The 22,302-nt window shown below is 39.0% G+C and overlaps 1 protein-coding gene across 6 annotated transcripts in view; it reads left to right on the top strand.

The window, feature by feature from the left end:
* Nucleotides 1–22,302, top strand: part of GALNT18 (polypeptide N-acetylgalactosaminyltransferase 18) — a 263,582-nt gene that overhangs the window by 127,956 nt on the left and 113,324 nt on the right. For 5 of the 6 annotated variants that reach the window (XM_037401732.1, XM_037401733.1, XM_037401735.1 and 2 more), the window contains exon 3: nt 16,591–16,783. In XM_037401732.1, coding sequence (XP_037257629.1) covers nt 16,591–16,783 — 193 coding nt within the window. Of the gene's footprint in view, nt 1–6,833; nt 7,055–16,590; nt 16,784–22,302 lie in introns of those variants that run through there. The other variant, XM_037401734.1, reaches the window with a different exon arrangement.

Below are 22,302 nucleotides of genomic sequence, written 5' to 3'. Positions count from 1 at the left end.
TACTGTGGTATGCTTCGGCAGCTTTTTGAATTTAAGCAAATTCTGCTCCTGTCTATTTTGCTGTAGCTGAGATGAGGATTTATCCTATAACAGACTATTTGAAGTGTTCTAGATCTTTATCTGGTATAAATCAGTAGGAGCACTGGTATTCTCATTCATTTAAGCAGCTTTGTGATGGGGCCCAGTACAGCCTTGATGTACATCAAATCACTTTATGCAGGAGAGAAGTAAATCTGAACGGTTTGTATCCTGAAGACATGCTCTTGCTGCGTAATACTGGGTAAAGAGGAAGACCTTTTTCTAAATTGTTTAGAGAGGAAGGTCAGGCCTAGGGGACTGTTTTAAAGAGGATGCGTGGACACTGTAAATCCATGGAAGCATTTGGAGCTGTAAATTGCAAGTGAAAGAAGGCACTTTCTTACAGCAGGAAGCCTGTGAGTCATTGCGGGAGACAGGATTCAAGGCAAGGCTCTCTGCCCTTTACATTTTCTCTTGTCTGCCTGAGAGGCTTCATAATGGGCATGTTAACATCTGAGTGTCACTTGTGTCCCACCTGAGGGGGGTGAGTGTGGTAAGATCATTAAGTGCCTAGAAATTAAGCTATTTCACAGTCACTATTAGTACTGCCTTTCCAGACTATTTTCTGTTATATGAGTGGGGTTTTTTTCTGGAAAACATAAGAGAATGTGAAATGTAATGTTTATCAGAGCACTGGCACCACTTCCCAGAGAAGCAACATGAGAGTAAAAATGCATTTGTTGCCAAGTGCAGTCTTCTGCTGTTTAAAACATACTGTAAATGTGATTAATTTAAGTAGCAGCAATCAAAATTATGCATTTCTTCCTTAACATTTCCAGCTGTGGTTTTTTTGTCAGTGTTTCTACAGTAAGTAGGTTTGGACCATACTGGTGATAAACATAATTTAAAGAACAGGCTTTCTGAAGAGGTACTGTGACTAAGTAAGTAACACACTTTCTGGTGTTGATGTTTTTGGAGGTGTATGCAGTGGGCACAGTACTTCTTTGCCTAGGCTTAAATTGGGGTGCAGTACTGGTGAGCAGCATTGAAAGGTCTGGAATAATTCTTATTAGAGAGTCTCAATTTTCATCTTAGACAAAATTATCAACTGTTAATCTTTAATTAACAATTGTATTTCCCTTCAAGATGTATGATACGCAGGGTTATTAGGAGAAAATATAAAAGTAGAAAATTCCTTGTATAACTTCAGAATATATGTCCGCTAAAGGGGGGGGGGGGGGGCTTTTTTTTCCCCTTGTCCTTTTTGGTTTGAGGATTACTGAAAGTTGATCTGCAGAATTGGAATGAGGACAGGAAGAAAAAAGATACAGCTGAATTTTGGGAAATTATAATTTTGTTTTATGTTGCAAGAAAGATAATAAAAATTTTCATAAGGTGTTTCTACTTATGTTCTTCTGTGTGGATTTAGCACATTTACAAGAGGTTGATTTGTGAATTTCAGCCCTTTTCAGTAACTCTTCTCACACTGAAGCCATAGAAGATCCACAGGGAAATCTGTAGTCCTATGATGAGAAATTACTAACTAAAGTGTCCATTGTATCTTGCATAATAGATTGAATTTTCCTTGATCTTTGCTTAGTTTCCTTTTTTTTTGTCAGCAATTTAAGTTTTTCCTGGCTTCCTCATTTTTTTGCTCATTTTTTCTGGTTAAAACTGAATTTCTAGCTATAAATTTGATACATACTCTAGCTGTATTTTTGGGGGTTACAATTCTGACAGGGCTGTGATGACTTTAAAAAAAAAAAGCACCCAACCACCTCCATATCTTTTAATTTCTAGTGTAAATGGTAGTGGAATTTGCCTGTCATTTTGTAGCAATCAGCAACTCTTTAAGTTCCTCCTATGTTCTGAGCTTTTAGATCTCTTTCAACAGTAATAATCATGTCGCTACACCCTTCCCAGCTCCCCCTCCCCCAGTGATGATTATTCATGGTTTCGTAACGCCATCCATAAAACTGCACATCTGCTCTGAGGAATCAACCTGGTGTATTGTAAAGAGCAGTATAAAACAGGTACAATTTTATCTCTGTAAACCGCTTAACAAATATTAACTAATTGAGCTTTGCTATTCTGCAGGGTTTATTAGTTTCATTGCCTTATTTTCTAAAGAAGGACCCAATTGTCAATGCAAAGATAAGACTTTTAAAACCTGTGTCTCTGTTCCTTTACTCTGAAGGTCATACTTTTTGTTGTGGAGTGACGCTCGGTGTCTAGTTCTTGCTTCATGTAATGGTCATCACAGTCCATGGGCAGTTGTATGCTTTGGTGAGAACTGAGTGCTGCTTTTTCCTCTTGTCTGGAGGGATCACAGTGCTTGTGGAGTTTTCCACTCTTGTTTTTTCTTCATTACAGTCCAATCTTTAGAGAAGTCTCTTGACTTTGACAATGGAGAACATGGGGTGAGATACCCTCTGCCTTAGTGGTTTTTTTTGATGTGTTTATCAAATTTTGGAAGTATTTGTGTAAACTCAGAAAAAATTAAAATTTTGCTAATGGAGCAGAACCCTGCAGAGCCAATGTTGGTCAGATGCTTCTATTCTTCACATGACTGAAGCAGAGGAAGAGTTGATGCAGCTTCCAAAAAAATATTTGTGAAAGTTAGACTTGTTTTTAAAGTTGCAAAGGAAATGCAGGATGTTGTAAGTTTTAAAGCCGTTATATCTGCAGTTCTTAAAATAAGACAGAAGAAAAAAAAAACAACCCTCAGGTAGTAAATATTTCTCAAAGTTCCCAGTTGTAGGATAGACTGTGCATACAGCTGAGAACACCAAACAAACCAAAGTACTTGCTGGGTATGATCTAGAAAATCCTCTTTGCCTTCTATTCATGCAGACTGCGGATTGTCTGCATGACTTATTGTCATCTTCTAACATGTTTTTCACTTACTATCCTTTTTCCAAAACTAAGTTCAAGATAAGGGGTCATATGGCATTTACCAAATACCTATTGAACCTGAAGACTTCATTTGATTGTGTCTTCTTTTAAGTTTTCTTACTATTTCAAGGAGAATTCATGATATCTTGACAGTCTCAATTCATTATTGCTGTTAAATTAACACAAATCTTGTACTCGGTATCAAAGATGGGAGGGTGTGTTTAACCTGTCATTCATGTTTTTCTGCAAAGAGGAGAAAGCTATATTATGCTCAGTTTTCTTTTCCTATTGCAGTGTACTTTGCAGATCTGTAAAACAGACTTACTCCATGCTACTGCATATGTGTATGTGTAGTGCTTTAAGCATGAAAAGAGCAATAGCAAATGGGGATGGAAGATACTTTTACAGAAGCGCACGCATACTCTTCTTCAAAACTGCCCTGCTTTTCAGATTCCTTCACGTTTCATTTTTTAACTGAAGCTCATCTCTGTCTCTTGGGGTAGCTTAGGAAAAATCTTGAAAGTGTGAACTAGCTCCAAGCATGTGCAATTACATCTGCAAGTGTTTGAAGGGTACTTTTGAAATAGGAGCCCTGTCGAGTGCAGGTCCACTTACCAAAATGGCTGTTTACTGAGATGCCAGTGATATACTTCTGTGGAAGTGGTAAAACAGCTTACAATGTTTATCATGTTGAAAGCATTTATGAAAAGCGAAAAGGCTGTCTTGAGTGGGGGAGCTGCTGCTCTCTTTCTGTGTTTGTGAAGAAGGGGCCAAAACAAAATTCCTCAGAGGAATGAATGGAAATTGGTGAAGGAGGACTAATCTGAGGAAGTTCAGTACAGCCCAGTAAGCAGAGAAAATCTCATTTTATGTAATTACTGAAAAAGGAAGCCTATTTTTGGTGCTTTGAGTTGAACGAGTGTAGAAGAGAGCTCGCTTCTGTTTCCTTATGTGAACTTTACTTTTGGTGTGACTACTCCGTTTTGTATAAAAGCTGTACATAGGACTAATTAGTGTCACAACCTGAAAGCTCTTGGCAAAATAAACTTTTCAAAATAGTTAAGTGCTTTCATGTTTACTTCAGGTGTCAAAGATTTGGGTTTCTGAGATAAAACACACTGAGCTTTTAAATCCTCTCAGCTGCACAGATGCAAACTGCACTAATCCCAAAGAAAAATGTGGTCTGCTATTCATTAAATGCAGATGAGATTCCTTTTTTAGTAAGCACATAAGCAGATGCCTAAATTTAGGAACGTGTACTGTTACAATCAGGGGAATATTCTGAATCTTTCTGTCTCCTTTCCTGTGCTGGAACTCACTGTGGTTTGTCTTTGAGAGGTCTCTGACCCTAAGCTTTACCGTGGAACCTGGTTTATTCTGTCACCTTTACAGAGTGCTCTTTATATGTAGCTTTTATTGACTGTACATCTGTACCCTTTGAGCTTGCTTTGTGAACCTTTCCATATTTGCTAAGAACTGAGGAATGCTAGTGCCTTGTATGTTCAAGTATTTGTTCAACTGTGATGACAGGAGGATGTAATGAACAGGAATTTTCATTATTTATTAACTGTGCTGAGAGGAATTGGTTGGGTGCTAGTGGGGGAAAGGAGAGCGGAGGAGGCTGGAAGTCAGCCCAGAATGGCCACTTCTTTCCCTGCCCACTCAGTCCAGGGAGTCCTGCTGCGGGGTCCATGGGCTTGCTACAGCTTCTCCTCCTCCTTTTCAAAATCCATTGTTTTCCTCTCCTTTCTGTCAGAGAACCTCTGCTCACCCTTTTGGCTTGCTGGGAAGAGGAGGGGAGAAGAAAGAGCCAGGATGGGGTCGGGTCAGGAAGCTGGAGGAAGGTCTGTGGCCGGAGCAGTAATTGCAGTAAGCTGTCACCGCACAATGGGCCATTAGTGGAGAAAGTAATCCCCTTCCTTTTGAGTAGGTGAAGTAAGGAGCCTGCCACCCTGGGCAGCTATCCACTCTGTTTAAATTTAAGCTGTCCTTAAACCATGGTAATTAAACACCTAAACCTCCACAAAAAAACAGCCCCAGTTATTTGTTTAAGTGATAAACTTTATTTTAGTTCTAAATAAAAAATACATTGCGTTTTAAAACAACCTTCACACTTGTTAACCATTCAACCAGTAATAATAAAATTACCTATTGATAAAATGCAGTTCATCTGTTTGGTGGAACAGAAGTTTAACAACGTGCAAGAACGGAGCAAAGCAAGTTGGGAAAACAGGAAATAGCATCCAGTGCCAATTGCAGGATGACTTTTGGCATGAAGAGTTTTCATTCTGTTGGAATTTGCTCAGAGCATTACATGACCAACATGTTAGCTCCTCAACAAAGAATAAAAGATAGGGATTTTAATGTTCACAGGAATGAAAATTTAAAATAACGTAGGAAGCCTCAACATTGATCATTTGACCCAGAATAAATAGTTGTGTATATTAAATGTAAAATATCTTCAGAATCTGAATGTCACCTTTTGAAATGATGTTTTTAGAGGACTCTGTGTCCACTGTTTGCTCATCCTACAGTGGTCAGTGATGAAGTTTCCACTGTCTTCTGTGACAGCAACAATTGCGGAGGAGTAAAGATGTGAAAGCCCTGCCTCAGTACTGTAATGAAAGGTCTTCTTCCATCTGGTGGCAAAAATGGTCTGCATTTTGAGCAAAAAATCTTTATACCTTTAATCCGGTGACCAGTGCTTAGTTACTGGTCTTACCCAAGAATGTTTGATAAATCCTACCTGACTCCACTTTAAACTGAGGTAAATCTCTGAATTGAAAATAACCAAACACCAAAGCAGAGTTCCACAATAATTCAGTTTTTACATCCATTTACAAATAAAAAATGCTTGTAAATGCAGTAGTGTAATTGCATAATACGAGGTCTTCTGTGTTTCTACTTATTTATTCCGCGGTGATGAGGAAGTAGTTTTTAGAAATTTCAGTTTTGCTACTGAGCATCAGGTAGAAGTAGTCTTTATTTCTGGTCCTCTCTGTTTCCGGATGCAAACTGGTGTCTCATCTGTGAATTTCTGTTCTCTTCAACTCCTGCCTGGAAAAAATACACAGTGTAATCAGCTTACTTAATGACAAATGGTTAGGCAAGCATGAAGTTGTAGACATGGAAGTAGTTTGCTCAAGTCCTCCTGAAGGCACCAAAGTCAGTGGAACTTCTTCTCTGTGAAGTTACTGAACATTTATCTGTTCGGTAAAATGTTTAATTTGTACATTGTTCTATTTTTTTTTTTTGTACAGTGCTCAGTGTAATGAAATTTGATGAGAATTTTGCAAAATGTTATCACAAATAACTAAAAAATTGATCATTATATATGATAGCATGCTGTCTTTTTGATCCAAGACAGGAAATGATTTGACAGTCTGATCTAACTAGCGTGGGGGGAGTGGTATTCATGTGAACCAGAACCATGACTTGGAATGAGACAGTCATGCTGCTTACCTGAAAAATTAGATTGGTAGTAGTGCCCTTCTCATTCCTCTGGCCGTTACTCGTACCCCTGTGAGTTTCTAGCAGTTGCACTGCAGTTTGTGGTACACAGATCTCAATGTTACAAACAGAAATAAAGTTGCCAAATTAATTTTCAGGCAGTTTTTAGCAGATTATTATTCTGTCTTTAGCCTGTTATTCCAAAAACTGATGCATGTTTGCCTACAGATTAAGTTCAAGTTAGTGCTTTAAGTACAAAATTTTCTGAAATGAGAAAAATAATTTTGCTTTTTAAAATTTATTTCTTGTAATGAAGACAACAGTAGTCCTTTAAGTGATAGTAAATCAGTAATTCTTCTGACAACCCTTTATCTCAAAGGTCTTAGTTAATCAATTATGTGTTACTTTAAATAAATTGATGCTTTTTAAAAATCTGGTTTCCCAGTATGAAGAGCACAGAGAGGTATTGCTTTGGGCAATCTTAAAAATTTGCTTTAGAAAACCTGAAGGTTTGGAACTTGTTGTCCTTAGTCTTCAATATCCTTATAGTGTATTTTTAAAAAATCAGCCTTTTACCCACTTGAGAAGACAAAATTGGTCTTTGTCAAAATATTGGTGTCAATGGATAAAGACAGTCTTGAAAGTGCAGTATTGGTACCTGTCAGACAGCTCAGCTCTATGTCTTCATCTGGTAAGTAATATGAGAGGAAATTGATTGTACTTGAAAATACGTATTTCCTTGGATATTCTTTCCAGCAAGTGAAAAGCTTTTACCCTAGTTTCAGGTTGTCCAGGCCTGTAGTAACTTTGTTAACTTTGCCAGATTGATGCAGAGACCTGTCTAGCCTGATTCATATCCATGGCACAGTTATGGCTAGAGGGGAATTTAATAGGCTAGTAGTGAGAAGTTATGTAGTAGAAATAACAATGACCAGGATTTATAGCGTTTTCAGATCAGAGCAGGCTATTTCTAGTGTATACAGGAGAGATATAGAGCCCTTACCAAGACCTTGTTCCTATAAAGTGTTGTTTGCATGCACCTATACAATATAGTTCAGCATTTACTTGATGACCTAATAATAATTTTATTTTTCTCCTATGTGTTTTCTTACCCGTAGGAAATAACCACTATAATAGAATTTTCTGGTTAATTAGCGGTTTATAAGTTTGCTACTTGCAGTTCTGAGAGCTCTTTAACAAGTTCTGAAGAAGTTTTTAAAACTTCAGATTTCTCTTGGAAGACAAATATTCCTGTTTCTTATACTGCCCTCTAGTGCTGAGCGTATTTTGAGACTCATCTTCAAGTATCTTCAGTGTAAAGTAATTTTGTGCAGTGATTTTTTAGGAAGTGTTAGGAAATCAATGTCTGCCAAAGCAGGAGACGTCCACCTTCTCTGCATGAATGTCTGCCCTTTTTTGGATGAACATACTCACATATGTATATCATGTAGAACAGGTGGTTATGTACAAATGAGACAAACATCCCATTGTCCAAACCCAAAAGCTGCTGATGTTTTCAGCCTGACACCACTACCAGCCAACAGTCAAATAAAATTAAGTTCAGGACACATAGCCCAGGTAAGTAGAAGGTCTTGCAGTATTCTGTATGAGTGACTTGCAGCCTTCTGGGACCAGTGGCTTCCCCTATGTCTCCTCCGTGGGAGAAGCATCTGGCTCTCTTACATTTACAAGTGCCTTGATCCTGAGCAAAGTGAAGCCGAGTCTTAGGGGACTAGTTAGCAGAAGTGAGCTGCCTTCTGACGTTTTTGTGAGTGGATTCGTCACTGCAACAACTCACATATTGTTGCTGTTCTACCTGCATTACTTGAAAACCAAACTTGCTGAACCCAGACTGCCCATTTGCTGCATAAGACCTTGAATCACTGTCATCGGCTTTCAGTAAGTACATATTAGCATCCCTTTTTCAATCTCTTGTGATGTGTTAACTCCATTATTTCAGATCTCAGAAGACTCTGTAGTATGAATTTCTCAATCCAAATTCAAAGATCTCATGGATCTTTCTATCATCAAACATCTAATATACCCAGATATTTCTGATAAGAAGTGTCTGAAAGGACTTGACAAATTGGTACATTATTGAGAATATGTTGCACTGCTAATCCCTTTATGAACGCATGCTTGATAAATAGTTTGCTCCCACAGTCTCCTCCAGTGAACAGTTAATGGGAAAATCTAGGTGATGTAAATACAGGGGAGAATGCTATGGGGACACAATGTGTGGCACCCCTGCCCTGGGGAGCTGTTCAGGCTCTCTGTGCAGTGCTCATGAGCACTGGTGTCAGTGTGGCTCTGGGGGAGACCTGGCTGGATCTGTCCAAGGCTTCCCGAGGGCACAGGGTTCCAGGATGGCCTGTTTGGTGTGGGTACGAATCTGGATAAAGATTCCAAACAACTCTCTCTGGCTCTTAGTTTCTATCTACTTGCCTCATTCATATAGGGAAAATACAGTTTGATGGTTATGTCTCTAGAACTTGTAAGTGACTTCAGGGAGAGGAAGGGCTTCCGCTAAGCAGCAGAACCAGACTGGATTTCCACCTTAATACACACAGTAAGCATGAGATTATTTCTCATGAAAAAAACTAACCTGAATTTCTCTAAAATATTCTGGGTTTTTATAAACAAATGAAAAAAAAATTAGCAGCACTCCAGTAGCTTACCGTTATGCATGTATATTGGCTGCATTAAAATGCAATAGTGGTAACATACCAATTAATAATAATGAATTGTGTTTCAAGTTCTCAGAAATGTCAAAAAACTGTTGAGAGTTTTGGATGTTTCCTGCTGTATGTGCTATTATATACACTTTAAAGTACTGATTGTATACTACTCATAGGATAATTGTGGCTTCTTGGCAGTTAGCTTTACAGGAAAGATTCACCTCTTTTTTTTTTGGCATGTTTTTTCCCATCCCATCTCTCTAATCTTAGTTGTCAGTGTTTCTTTCATCACCCTGTACAAACAAGGAGGTAATGTAATTTCAGAGATTCATTTACCTCGTAGAGGATTTATAGCAGTGTCCTGCATGGCATCAGCCTTCCAAGGCAGGAATTGTCAGACTGTAATTATTAAGGATGCTGATAATGTGTTTGCATTAATTACAATAGACCTTGAAAGTGGGATCTTCCTCTGTATATCTTCCTGTGTGACAAAATTTAGGTGAAGTTTTCACACTTCTAAAAATTCTATCAAGGCTCTATGACCCAATGCAAATCTGGGATTTTTACCTGTCATGGGGAATAGCCTCTGGGTATGGAGGGTATATGTTGGCTAACAGGGGAAGGGCATATGTAGAGGAAAAGGATGAAAGGATCCTTACTTCCACAGTAAGCTGAAATGCTATTGCCTGCAGGAAATCAAATATAGATATTATTTTTTAATTTTTGAGTGCTGGGAGCCAGAGTCTGAGGCCATTAGGCCTATGAAAAAGTCAGTACTTTATATTCCTGAAACAATTCCCAAAGTACCAGCAGAAGCAATCTAACAGATAAAGTTGCTGTGCGCTTCTTCATGATTGACTCAAGAACCTGAAGGCTGCTGAGGTTGTGAAAGTCAGTTCCTTCACTTTCTTCAAACTATGGTACTCTTTCATAAAAGCATTTACTAGATTATCTTGACTTCCTAAAAATCTAGCTGCTGAACATCAAAGAGAGCTGAGGTTTCTTTTGTCTTTAATGATAGTTTTCTTAGATTCACATCATGAGTCCACCTTGTAAGGTAAGGCATATTTACTGCGTTACCCCTTTAATCATTGCATGCTCCTTCCTTTCTAGGCTGATAAATTAGCGTCATGCACTGGAGAACTCTGAAGAGCATGTGATCAAAGCCCTTCTGCCTACATCCTGGCATCATTTTTCTTTTGTAAGCCTTTTACACCTGAGTGTGTGTAGTTTTGCTCAGTTATTGATGCATTATACGTGTCTTCAGCTGACATAGGGGTATTTTTGCAGATAGGGTATTTTTGCTGACTGACTGTTTAACCCTTCTCGTTACTGGCACTTACTGAAATCAGCATATAAGGTTACCCTGCAGATTTTGTAAAGCACTTCTGATACAGTGGAAGCCATTTTTGCAGTGGTTAAGCTTTGATATGAAATACTACCGCTTTTGTGAGTAGAGCTGCAGTCAAATGAGGGGTAGAAGCAAACAGATCTTACAGACTAGTAACAACAAACAACATGTCTGAATCTGTCTCTGCAACTATATTTGCAGCCTTTTTCTGGCTTGATCCTTTCTCTTAACTGTAAACCTGTTCATAGTAACCTTTCTTAGGAAGCAAAGTTGAAATCTCAATGAAGCTGGAAAAAAAAGAGTATTTCTTAATGAGTTTGAAAAGTTTTCATGGAGATGGGAGTTTATGATGTCAGTGTGCCTTTCTGGTGAAGCTGGCTATTTTGTTAGTCCTGTCATTCTCAGCAATGTTGGTCTGAAGAGATTTTATTTTCTGAGGTATGCAATACAGATGTGAGGGTTGGTTTTTTTCCAAACCTTACTTTCAATTCTTACCATTTAATCTGCTAAATGCCAGCTGTTAATGTTATTACATGACTTCACAAACTTATTAGTTAAGGTGATCAGAAACTGGAAGCAGACACTGATTCTCTCATAGTTTTTCGTAATTCTTGATAAGGAAGTATGATTGGGCAGGATCAGCACGTGCATAGCAGATATGCAAGAAATATGTTGATGTAACATAAAATTATACTGGTGACAAAACTGAAGACAGTCTTTCAAGGAAGGTCACTGCTAGACCTTTGCATAGCTGATGCATCAGTGCTGTTAGAGGTGCCGTTCATGGTTCTGAAACAGATATAGGCATTTGTTCAGTAGAAAATATCCCTATTTTTATACATTATAATTATAATTTATACAGTATAGTTACATTATGCAGTGTTAATTAAATAATTGTATTTTGCCAAGATGCTTGAAGACTACTACAATAACAGTTGGATACAATACACTTCATTTCCTTCCTTTCACAACTTAAGAATGCTGTTGTAAATTAAGTGGTTGTCTTGTACTACCATGGAAATAATGGTTTTCATGGTGGGCACAATGATTCCTGTGCTATTATTAGCTGTTACCTCATGATGCTATAAATACGGTTGGTGGTAATCAAGAAAATCCCCGCACACAGAGAATCACACAGAATAATTCTTCCTTGAGCCCAGGTTCTGGCTTGCAGTGTCATTTGTGCCCACGTGAAAGAGTAGCAGAGGATACTGGTCCATGCTCTTGACAAGTTGTGGCACCCTCTCAGCCACATCCTGGCCCTTAGCTCCCAGAAGGCAGCACACCTCACATGGCTCCTTGTCAGGCTGGCAGACCGGTGCCTCAGTGCCTCTAACAGAGTCACCCACAACAACCACACAAGGTTTATTTTTGCAGTATCCACTGTGCGCTGCTGGTACGGTTTCTCCTTGCAGACCTTGCTTGTGGGTGCCTAGAGTTAAAACTTCATATCTGATTTTGGTTGTGATGCTGGAGGGTGGAGACTGAAGCAGGGTTCTGCTTTTGTGGGTCTGTGGGTCACAAGGATCCAAGTTGCCTCATTATCTGTGGAGTCCACTACAGGAACATGGTTCTGAAACCACCTATCTATCTCCATCTCTGCTCCTTTAATCCTGCGCAGCCTTTTAACTGTTTCTGCAAATCAGCCTCCTTACGTAACGCGTCAATAACCTGTGCCCACTCTATGGGTACTTTTCTTTTCTCCAGGAGGGCCTGGGCCCTTGTGACAACCTGCCACATGTATGGAATTCTCCTTCCTTACCAGTTCTGTCTGAGTGGAAGCATCAGGTATCTCAGGCGCTTGCTCTGCAGAAGCACTGGTTTTCACTCTGAGGCAAGTGTCCACCAGTATGGCAGAGACCTAGAGCACTTCCCTGGGCTGTGGGCTGGCAAGTGGGGTGCAGTGCCCTTTCCTGAATTGCTCCTCACTGTCTGGTCATTTTGTCTATCATGTTGTTCCTTGAGTACCAGTTGTATGAGTTGCCGTATGAAAACTGGGAGAGATAAATGTGTAGTGACAAAAAATAACAAAGTGCAAGTTATAAATAGATAGTGAAGGAAGGGAGAGGAAGGAAAGGGGTACACAGGTACACGTACAGCAGTTGAGATCAGTGAAAATAAATGCGTAACTTGATGGGATAGGGACTACCTTGAGTTTTCTTGTTGCTTCTAACACATCGCTTGTCTGTAGTTCCGTAGTAAGGGATAGAAATTTTGTTGCCTGTTTGCTGCTTGGTTGTACGACCTCTGAAGAAAACAAGTATTTAATTTATTATCAGTTAACACAGAAATTTAATTAATAATTTGGGTATTAGGAAATGAAGACAACGTGGGGCACCTCCTACTCTCCTGAAGTTGATCTTCTCTAATTTTCTTTTGCCTCTGTTGTTCTCTCTCTACCCTTGCTCTTTCTTTCTTGTAATTTTGTGCCCTTTCTGAAATACTTTTTCACATAAGTGCCACTAGTTTCACTGATGGGCTTAGCTTTGGGCAGCTGTGAGTCTGTTGGGGAAATGGCTACGTCTGGCACAGGGCAACACCTTACCTTCTCTAAGCTATTTCTACAGTCCCTCCACTACCCAAATCTTGCTATTTGTACCCAATACACTAGAAAAGGCTGTTGAAACCTCTGTGTGTGTGTGTTCCGTTCAAGAGCCATGTTAACGCAGGTTCATTCAGCTTCAATTGCTAATAGAAGTATCTTTTAGTACTAGGAGAGAATTGCTTTTGTGTCACGTACAACCTGGATTTCAGTGGCGCCTTCTGATTTGGTGTCTCTGACTTATTCTATATAACGAGCACTACAAAGAGGAATCAGTGAGATCAGATGAAGCGATAGATTTTATATGAAGATTAATTGCATAACTAGTACACATGATCCAGAAGGTATGAGGTAAAGATACACGGATGCTTTTAGAAAACAAACTTGAGGGTTTTTGACTCAGGTAAGCAGTGTGTGACCCACCCCGTGCTGATGCCATGAGCAGCCAGGCTTCTGGAAGGAGACTTCCTCAGCCCATGTGTACAACCAGCTGACAACTGTGCGATTTATCTCTGGTTCCAACTGATTTAACGTCAAAGTTTCAGTCTGCCAAGAGTTAACACCAGGCTCATGTCTGTGTACAGTGCTGCTCTTCATATTGTGTGAAAAGTTAATGTGGAGAAGACCCCATATTAACATTTGCGGCAATGTGCTGCAGATGGTAAGCTTTCTTCCCACAGGAAGAATGGAACTGATCTTTCGTGTTCGGTAATAACTGAGCAGATAAATGTGTCTACCTTTGTATTGCTTCAGGCAGTACTACTTACTGGCTCACCTTTGAGCCTTGGCTTCCCATGATCATTCTGCAACTGTAGAAGCAAGTGGTAAGAACAATGGGCTGTGAGACTTCAGGCCAAGATCTATTTACAGAGACTAAGGCATCAAATACACTTGTTGACTAGTTGAAGGGCAGATTATGGTCTTATAATAATTGATTTTATTTCTTGTGAGAGACTGCCAGAATAAAGTCACTTTCCCCAAGGCTTTTCAGCCAAATAAAAGGAAGAAAGACTTTGTCATCAGAGATATGTGCTTAATGCCATTGATTGTAATTGAAAGTTCTTGTTAATGCTTTTTTTCCTGTAGAAGAAAATATTGAAATAACATGTTTACTTAGTATGCAAAAAACAGCTGTGACAAGTGGTCTGTTAGAGCTTGTAAACTAAAATCACAGGTAGCCATTGCTGGAAAATCTTAGTCTTGCAGCTACAACATGGATTAATGAGTGCTTTTGCAATCGGAAAACAGCAAGAGATTCATAGATCACTTTAGGCAATATCTTGCCCTCAAAATCGGTGGATAGAATTCAATAGATGCCTGTGTGATTCAGTGAAGGTGGTTGTTCGTGGGATGGCTCTTCATCCATGGAAGATTACCCTTGGAACTGTCTTTATTTACAAATGCATATGCATGCACTACTCTTACCATGAGTCTTATTTTTCTTCAGATGTCTTCATCCATTGAGGTGCTGTTTGCATGTGGGTGGATCCTACAGTCTTCTGCCATGAGTGTAATAATAAATATAAATAATATTTTAAAATAAAAATTATTTTAAAAAATATCAGGGAAAGTGTACTTGATTTGGAGAAATCCAGATTAATGTAAGACACAACAGGCGGAACAAATACTTGCATAGTTTTCTTGATTAGCGTGAATGTAGATGTTCTTGAAAAGTGCCAAGCTACTGGCCAGGATCAGGAACGTACCTGATCTAAAGATCTCTTATATGTGAAGATAGTTTGTGAAATTCTTTGTGTAAATTCAAGTTGGTTTTTTGGAGTTCATGTAGCTGTCAAACAACAGAGATATCTGTGACTTTCCCCATTGCTGTGATTTTTGTACAGGTATTTAAACACTATTCTGCATTTTTCAAGTTAGGACTTTCTAAAATGATCTGAATTTATCAAACTTTCTTAATTTCCATTGCAGAGAGCTGACAATCTCCACTCTTTACATGTTCATCTGTGTGGTAGCCAGGCTTGTCAGAGTAGTTTCTTAATTTGACTGAGGGTTTAGCATGTCTTTCATCTTTGAAGAACATGAGCCGAATCCAGAATTCAGGCTGCAGGACAATGCTCTGACAAGTAAAGAAACAGTATGTATTCACAGAGGTTAGATTGTAGTGCAGGGAAGCAAGTGTCATTAGCTTCCTGTCAGTATTGTAAGGGGAAAAAGGAAAACATCTTGAATGAATGAAGCAACTTAGTTTTCTCAATTTATGTTTACACATTTTTGGGTTCTTTTTAGTAAAAGATCAAAGAATGTGCTTCCTGGCATTCTTTAGGAGTCAGGATTCTGGTGGTGTATACTATTAGTACATGAGCTGTTGTCTTTAGGTGTTTCCATGCAGCTAGCTTAAGCCACCTGTCAGATCCGTAGGTGACTGTGTGGGTGCTGAGGACGATTTGGACACAGTTGAAGTTTCTGTCTATTGGACACATTTGAAGACTTTTCAAAGATTTTATTTTAGTTTTATAAGTCTCTGATGAAAAAGTTATGGTTTGTGGGTACAGCTCGTCAGGAATGAGAGTTTTATTTAGCTGGTTAGTTGTTAATGTCTATGGAGACTGTTCTTAAGTAATTAGAACTTCCAGAGAGTTAAGATTTTTTTTTCTTTGTGAGGCTGTAGTTTATGGTGACAAATTGGGGTCGTCTTTCTTTATTAGTGTGCTGTATATCATAAAACATTTACATAGACAAGAGATTTTCCGGATTAGATTGTGTGGTCCAGTGCAGGAGGACAGAAGGGCTGACTGGAGGAGTGAGACGGTGCTGTTAGAGAGCGCCTTACAAGTCACCTTGAGCAGGCTTCTTCAACAACTAAATGTTGCGAACAAATTCTGTGTTTTCATTGTACTGGAGTGCTTCTTAATTTCAGTTCTACATGTATCATTTCCCATCTTCTCTATTTGTTCCAGCAGCCAGAGATGTGGCCTTGTGGAACAAGACAAACCAAGCAAACAAAAAAATTTATAATGACACAAATACCACAAAGTGATGATTCCAGTAGATCATTGCATGCACATAAATATGGACTAAAAATTTGAATAGGCTGGATTGGTAAACCGGACCATAAAATTATTGTGTGACTGAAACTGGTTTGCTATTTAAGCATGGATGCCATGTGCAGTGCATTTTTTGTCTGTTGAATCTGTAGTTTGAAATAACTTATTTTACACATAGACTTTGACAGCCATTTTGTGTGTTCTGTACAGACTCTTGTCTTCCTTCATCTTTGCTTTTTCTCTCCAAAACTTTAATCTTTTCCTAGCAAGATAATTCAGGCTGAAATTAAATAGTTCATCTTTGTGTATAAAAATAAAATAACATTCCTGTTGTCTGATAGGCCTTCTTTTGAAATTTAATTCATTTAGATTTATCAGTCCTTATCTTTAGTCTGATTGTGATGAAAAAGAATTGGTTTTAACTAACTGTATTTTGAATATTAAATTTTGAGCCTTAGGTCCTAATAGTTACATTGCCACAAGAGGTATGTGAGGGCATGTTATGTGAAGACTTACAGGCTGCTTTAAGATGACAGCATGTGCTGTTCTGTGTGCTGTTCTCCTAAAGTTAGGTTTTTTTAAAGTAACATACCCTAAATCCTGTTGGAATGAAAGTCTAAAATTGTTTCTTTTTGTCTTTGTCTTTTGTAGAAGCTCCACCAAAACTGGAAGAAAATCCTGCTGAAGCGTTCACTGACTCGTCTCTCTTTGCTCACTGGGGCCAGGATCTCAGCCCTGAAAACAGGCGTATCGCACTTAAACAGTTCCAGTATTACGGCTACAACGCTTACCTGAGCGATCGCTTGCCGCTGGACAGGCCCTTGCCTGACCTTAGGCCCAACGGGTGAGTGCTGTAGTTCAACATGGCATTGTAGGTCCTGAATTTGCAGAGTCTGTTAGCTCCTTTTCACCTGGGGGTTATGTTATGTGATCATGTAGAAGGTAGGTTACGTACGGCGGCCAGAATGAGTCATTTCTATGCAATATATGAAGGCTGGAAATTTCAAATGTATCCTGGAACACCAGTGTCGAAATTAAGTCCTGTTAAAATCCCACTAAGTATCCATTAAAATTTTCCCGAGATTCTTTGGAAGCTTAATTTCACCTACAATTTACATTAGATAGCAAGTGTTTGATTGCTAAAAGAATAACCTTTTTTATGTTAAATTTGAGTTTTATCGTAAGATCTGACTGAGATAGGAAGAAAATAAGAACTGCTCTTTCTGAAAGCCCCGAAGTTGAGCTCCAGTGGTGAAATACGCAAGCGTTTAGCAGCTGAAAGTCCATGGAGCCTTTTCACTGGGCTGTTCTCTGTTAGGATGCACGCATGTCAGGCAGGGTGAATGCATCCACTTTTACTCCGCGATGGCTTGGTGAGAGATGGGTAGGACCAAGGGAGTGAACAACCTTCCCTTCAGAGCGTCTGAGGCCTGTTCTGTTAGGACCGTTCAGAGACAGTTAATGCTCAGCTTCCTTCAGCCTTGGAGATACATCTGAGCCTTTGAACAAACAGCAGCTCTGGGGATGGGGAAATGGGTGAAGGGAAAACTACTTTTTTGCAGCTCATTGAAATAAACATGATGGGTGCTTACTGAATTGACCATGTGATATTATTAATTTATTTTAACCAAATGTTTTAGTAACTAAAGGAGCAAGCAGTGCATTTTGCCATATATTAAGTTGTCTGATATTAATGAAAATATATGAACACCATCCCAGGCAGCACTTCAGCAATCTTAAATATATATATGCTATATATTATTGTATATTACATTTTAGAAGTGTTTATGTTGTAGATTTGTAGAAATAATGACTTTAAGGAAATCAAAGTCCATGCAATTATATTTGTAGATTGGTTAAATCAGTTTAGCACTGTCTGTAGGGACAATCTCTCTTTCTTTCTTTTTTTTTTTTAATAATAAACTAATTTAGAGGAAAAATAAATCTTCTGTCACTAAAAGACATCAATGACAGAAAAGTTTCTGTTCTTATGTCTCTTTTGAAATTACTCTCCTAAATTACTTCAATCTAAATTTTTTATAATTGTGGGGTTTAAAAATTAAAAAGACAGAGAAAATGAATGTTACTGTAGCTGAAAGAAATAAATTATGGTTGTGATTTTAAAAGAAACTCCAGTTAGAAATGAATCATGATCCTAATTTCTATGCAGTTTTTGATTCTTAGTTAACTATCTGCCAGAAACATGTTAGACATTGCAATATGTTTATGGATGCATGCATACAAAATAACAGCTTAGTAATGGTAGCTCAGGAAGATTCCCCCCCCCCCCTTTATTTTTGTTCAGGAGCAAGCAGTTATCTGACACTGAAATGCAGTAAATTCTGAGACTGAGGGAAATTAAGCGTGTTGTCAGGTAGTCTGTAAACTGTTTGCTATGTCTGGAGCACCCTGTGGAGTACAGAGCTACAGGGTATCCTGAAAGTCATGTTGCTGAAAAAAGAATTCCCACTCCTGATATGCAAATTCTCATTTGTGTGAGAGCACATGTGTGGCTATTGTGGGGAAAAAACCTACCTTGCAAGAGTATGTTTTCCACTATAATAATCAATTTTAGGCATTTGTAGCACCTGTTTTTAAAGCAGATTGCATTAGTCAGTTCTAGAGTCTATGTAGATGTGTTTAAATTATCCATGGGCAGATACTAGGCTCAAGCGGCATGGTATGAAAGCCAAGGATATCTTGGTCTGAAGAGAGCACGCAGCAAGTGGCATGGAGACCGAGTTAATGAGCTTTCCTGGACCTTAGTCAGTTGTGGTATTCCTGTTCTGACTAGAAATGCATGAAAGCACAGATACAGCAGAGGTACAATAGCTCTGGTCAAAGTTAGCCTAGGTCTAACCAAGCTCATTAGCCTGGATTTAGCAGTGGTTCTGCAAGAGTCAGCATGACATTCAAATCCCAGAAAGGCTTGTGGACACGTAGCTAAAGGAACAGAGTTCATATAGATATGTCTGGGCTCAGTTGTGGTCTATCATCTGTATTCATAACCTGTGATATGAAGTATGGGAAGTTGGAAAGATGACATAAATATATGTATAACTGAAGTCTAATGTAATTCATATATGGTTGGCCCCAGCTGATACTGGGAGAGTGATCTGCCAAGAGTGTATGGTGTTAGTAGCCCCTTTTATATCATACTGGTATGACTCAGCCTTGACCTTCTTTCTGCCTGCAGTGCTCTGAGAATTCACATCAAAATAACTTGGCAGAGGAGTTCAGCATTTCTTTGCAGCGTTCTGCAGTAAGAAAGGCAACTCCACATATAACCCTGTTTTATAGCATTGAGGATTTTCTAGGCTTGTTATTGTCAATATTTAATGCAATGAGAAAACCAAAGAACAATTAGAGATAGCTGAGCCACAAAACGTGTGAAGGAGAGGCAAATACTCGCCCTTGCCCAGTCGTCCAATGTGGGTGGCAGGCAGAGGTGGGAGACCACATTTAGTAGTTAGGGCAGTGCACTCTGCCCAAGCCCCTGAACTCTGGCTTCTCTTGAAAAAAATGGCCATCAGTCAGACAGAAGCATCCAGCAGACTGTAGATGCGTCAGGCTATGGCAGTTGTCACATCTTGCAGTGTGACCTTCTCGTGTTTTCAGTACTACAGAGTGGTTTCTAACCCTTTGCACAGCCATGGGCCTCATGTTCTGTCATAAAACGTAGAATTTTATTTACTTTTCACGGTGAATATTTGTGCTAGTGCAGTGGAGTCCCCAGCACAGCCAAAGTAATCTGTTACAATACTGACTGTAGTAAATAACTGCCCTGGATATCCCAGCTTCCTGAATTGGTGCTCACGTTCTGAGGTAGGCTCCCTTTTTGCAGTACTTAGTAGACAGTATAAGCAGTGTTGTGGAGTATTGCTTATACTTTCTCTCCCAAGGCCTTCATTTATTTTCTGCTGCTGAAATTGGGTGCTCTGCTGTTTACCACCCTTATGTGCATCTGTTAGCCCGTAAACTTATCTACATCACAGACTAACAAATAACTACTGGCTCTAATGAGCTTGGAAGCACTGAGGGAGGCAATGTTGCCCTTAATGCATGCAGGAACAGGATAATACTTCTGTGTTAGATATAATTCCATTGTGCTCATTATTTGAAGTACAGTAGGCAGTACCCACAAAGCTTCTTGTGAGTGAAATATTGAACAAGCTTACACATAAATACATTATTAAAAGGTAGGTTGTTTGGGAATCCTAAAGGTGTATACCAAATTTCCTTTCAAGTGGATGCACTTAGGATTCTATTTTGTTGGCTTGTAAATTTTTGTTGCCTAATCCAGTGTGCTGAAGCACATGTGAGAAGGAGAGATAACATTCTTTGCTTATGTGATGAGAGAGTGAGGGGTAGTGGAAAAAGAGGTGTGCAGCAGGAGCCCCGCAGAGGAACTATTTTGCAGTTTTGCTCCTGCATTGCCCGTATGATACAAAGAAGCTGACCAGTAGGTGTAGATCAACTTTTTCAGTCAGTATAACTGCAGTCAGCCAAAATTCTTTTGCATTGGTAAAAACACTAATTGTATGAAGAAGCAAAGTCAGCAAGCGTGGAAGGGGTAGAAGAAACATTTAAAGCTCAGATGTGTTTTCTTCTTTGGAGATTGCTAAATAGTATGGTATAGCGTTTGGCTTGCACTAGGTTTGCCCTTTTCCTAGCTGAGTCAGTGTGCTGTTTGATGTCTAGACAAGTGCAGAGGAGATGTCCTGGTTCCTGTACAGAGAAAAGCTATGGCCATTTTTTAAGTGCTTCTTGTTTCAAATAATTCACAAGTCCCACATTGTATTACTTTGAAGCTTAATTTGCAAAGGACGATGGCAGAAGCCTTGAAGAACAGCAGAATGAGCTTTGTGGTGAAGTGGGCACAAACAGAGCAGGCAGGAAATCCACTGAATGCAAATATGACTACACAAAGGGGGGAAACTAAGCATTAGCTTGTTGAGTAGAGTGATGTGTTTCAAGACAAAAGTGTTTATGTGTGTGTATCTGTCCAAAATGTCCATCAGTGTTATGGTGGTATATGCAGTTCTGCATGTAGTGTGCAAGACACAAGAATTCCATGAACCTATAGGTTTTCCTTTATTAAAACTGATGGAAGAAAAACATGAGATCTCAAGTTGTGAGGCTCAGGCAGGGCAATTGCATGTTAGCTCTGCATCTCCACATGTGTCTGTGAAACAGTTCTGTTTTGCTTGCCTTATGTTAGTGCCAAAGATGGCTCCATATTCGTTTCTGACTCTGTTCTTTTGTTTCTGCTCATGAAAGAGAGCATAAATATTGCATGTTGTATTTGATGCTTGAAAGGACACCTTTAAAAAGAGCACAAAAGCCTGGTACTTCACCTATTCTACTGTTTTGGACAGAAGTCCTAAAATCACCAAATTATTCAGCATTCTTGTTAAAAAAATAATGTTTAATCCTGTCATATTTCCCACTCTCTTTTAGTCTCTACCTTTTGATTCTTCTTTTTCTTCTCTCACTTTTGCCTGCCTTCAAACTGACTCACAGCAGTGGTGTGTATTGTCTGAGTAGCCACCCTCTGTGATTCTGATCTGTGCTTCAGTTTGTTCTGTCTGGATGTATCTTCTCAAATGGCTGCTCTAGAATTATTTAATATCACTAGCAGTGATACTGAATCAGCTGCAGTCTTCAAGCTGGTATAATATCGTAAGTTACTAATGATACACACTTGGATTTGATCTTCCCCATCGTCTCCTTTTACTGAAGGAAGGTGCGATGCAGTAATCTGCACACTCTCTCGTTCTTAAACTGTCTCTTTTTAATGTGTCGTAACAGATGAACGTTCTTTCACTTGGCATACTCAGAATAATCCCTGGCATAATACTGAGAGGCTAACAATTTTTGGCTAAATAGCTATGAAGAATTTTTCTCATGTTCATCCAAATATGAGTTTTATTAAGTTCATAAAGTCCCAGCTTACTGTTCTTATTGCTTTATTCAGAGAAAGATCTTGGGTTTAAGTACGAAGAAAAAAATGGACCTTTGTTGTATAATTTTATTGACATTAACAGCTTTTATTAAAAGGAGTAGGGAATCAATCTGATAAAATTAAACCTATGTTGTAAAATGCTTAGGAGACCAAGAACTAATCAGTCTTGTGTTACAATCTTGGAACTTACCTGCATATTTATCAAGTTGCCTGTCTGCTGTCCAATCTTTCCTTATTATAAAGTTGTTGTTTGTTCTTGAGGATTGTTGCCAGGAGAAAAAAAGTCAGCCACGTTTGCTTATAGTTATATATGCCAACTGTATATTCAAATTCATCATATGATTGTATGCCTGCCTTTGCTCCCTTGTAATAGCAGATGATGACCACAAACAAAGATT

This window comes from Falco rusticolus, chromosome 10, assembly GCF_015220075.1.
Source record: "Falco rusticolus isolate bFalRus1 chromosome 10, bFalRus1.pri, whole genome shotgun sequence".
Taxonomy (NCBI): domain Eukaryota; kingdom Metazoa; phylum Chordata; class Aves; order Falconiformes; family Falconidae; genus Falco; species Falco rusticolus.
Note: the sequence above shows the minus strand (reverse complement) of the source record. Positions and strands in the feature narration are given on the sequence as shown.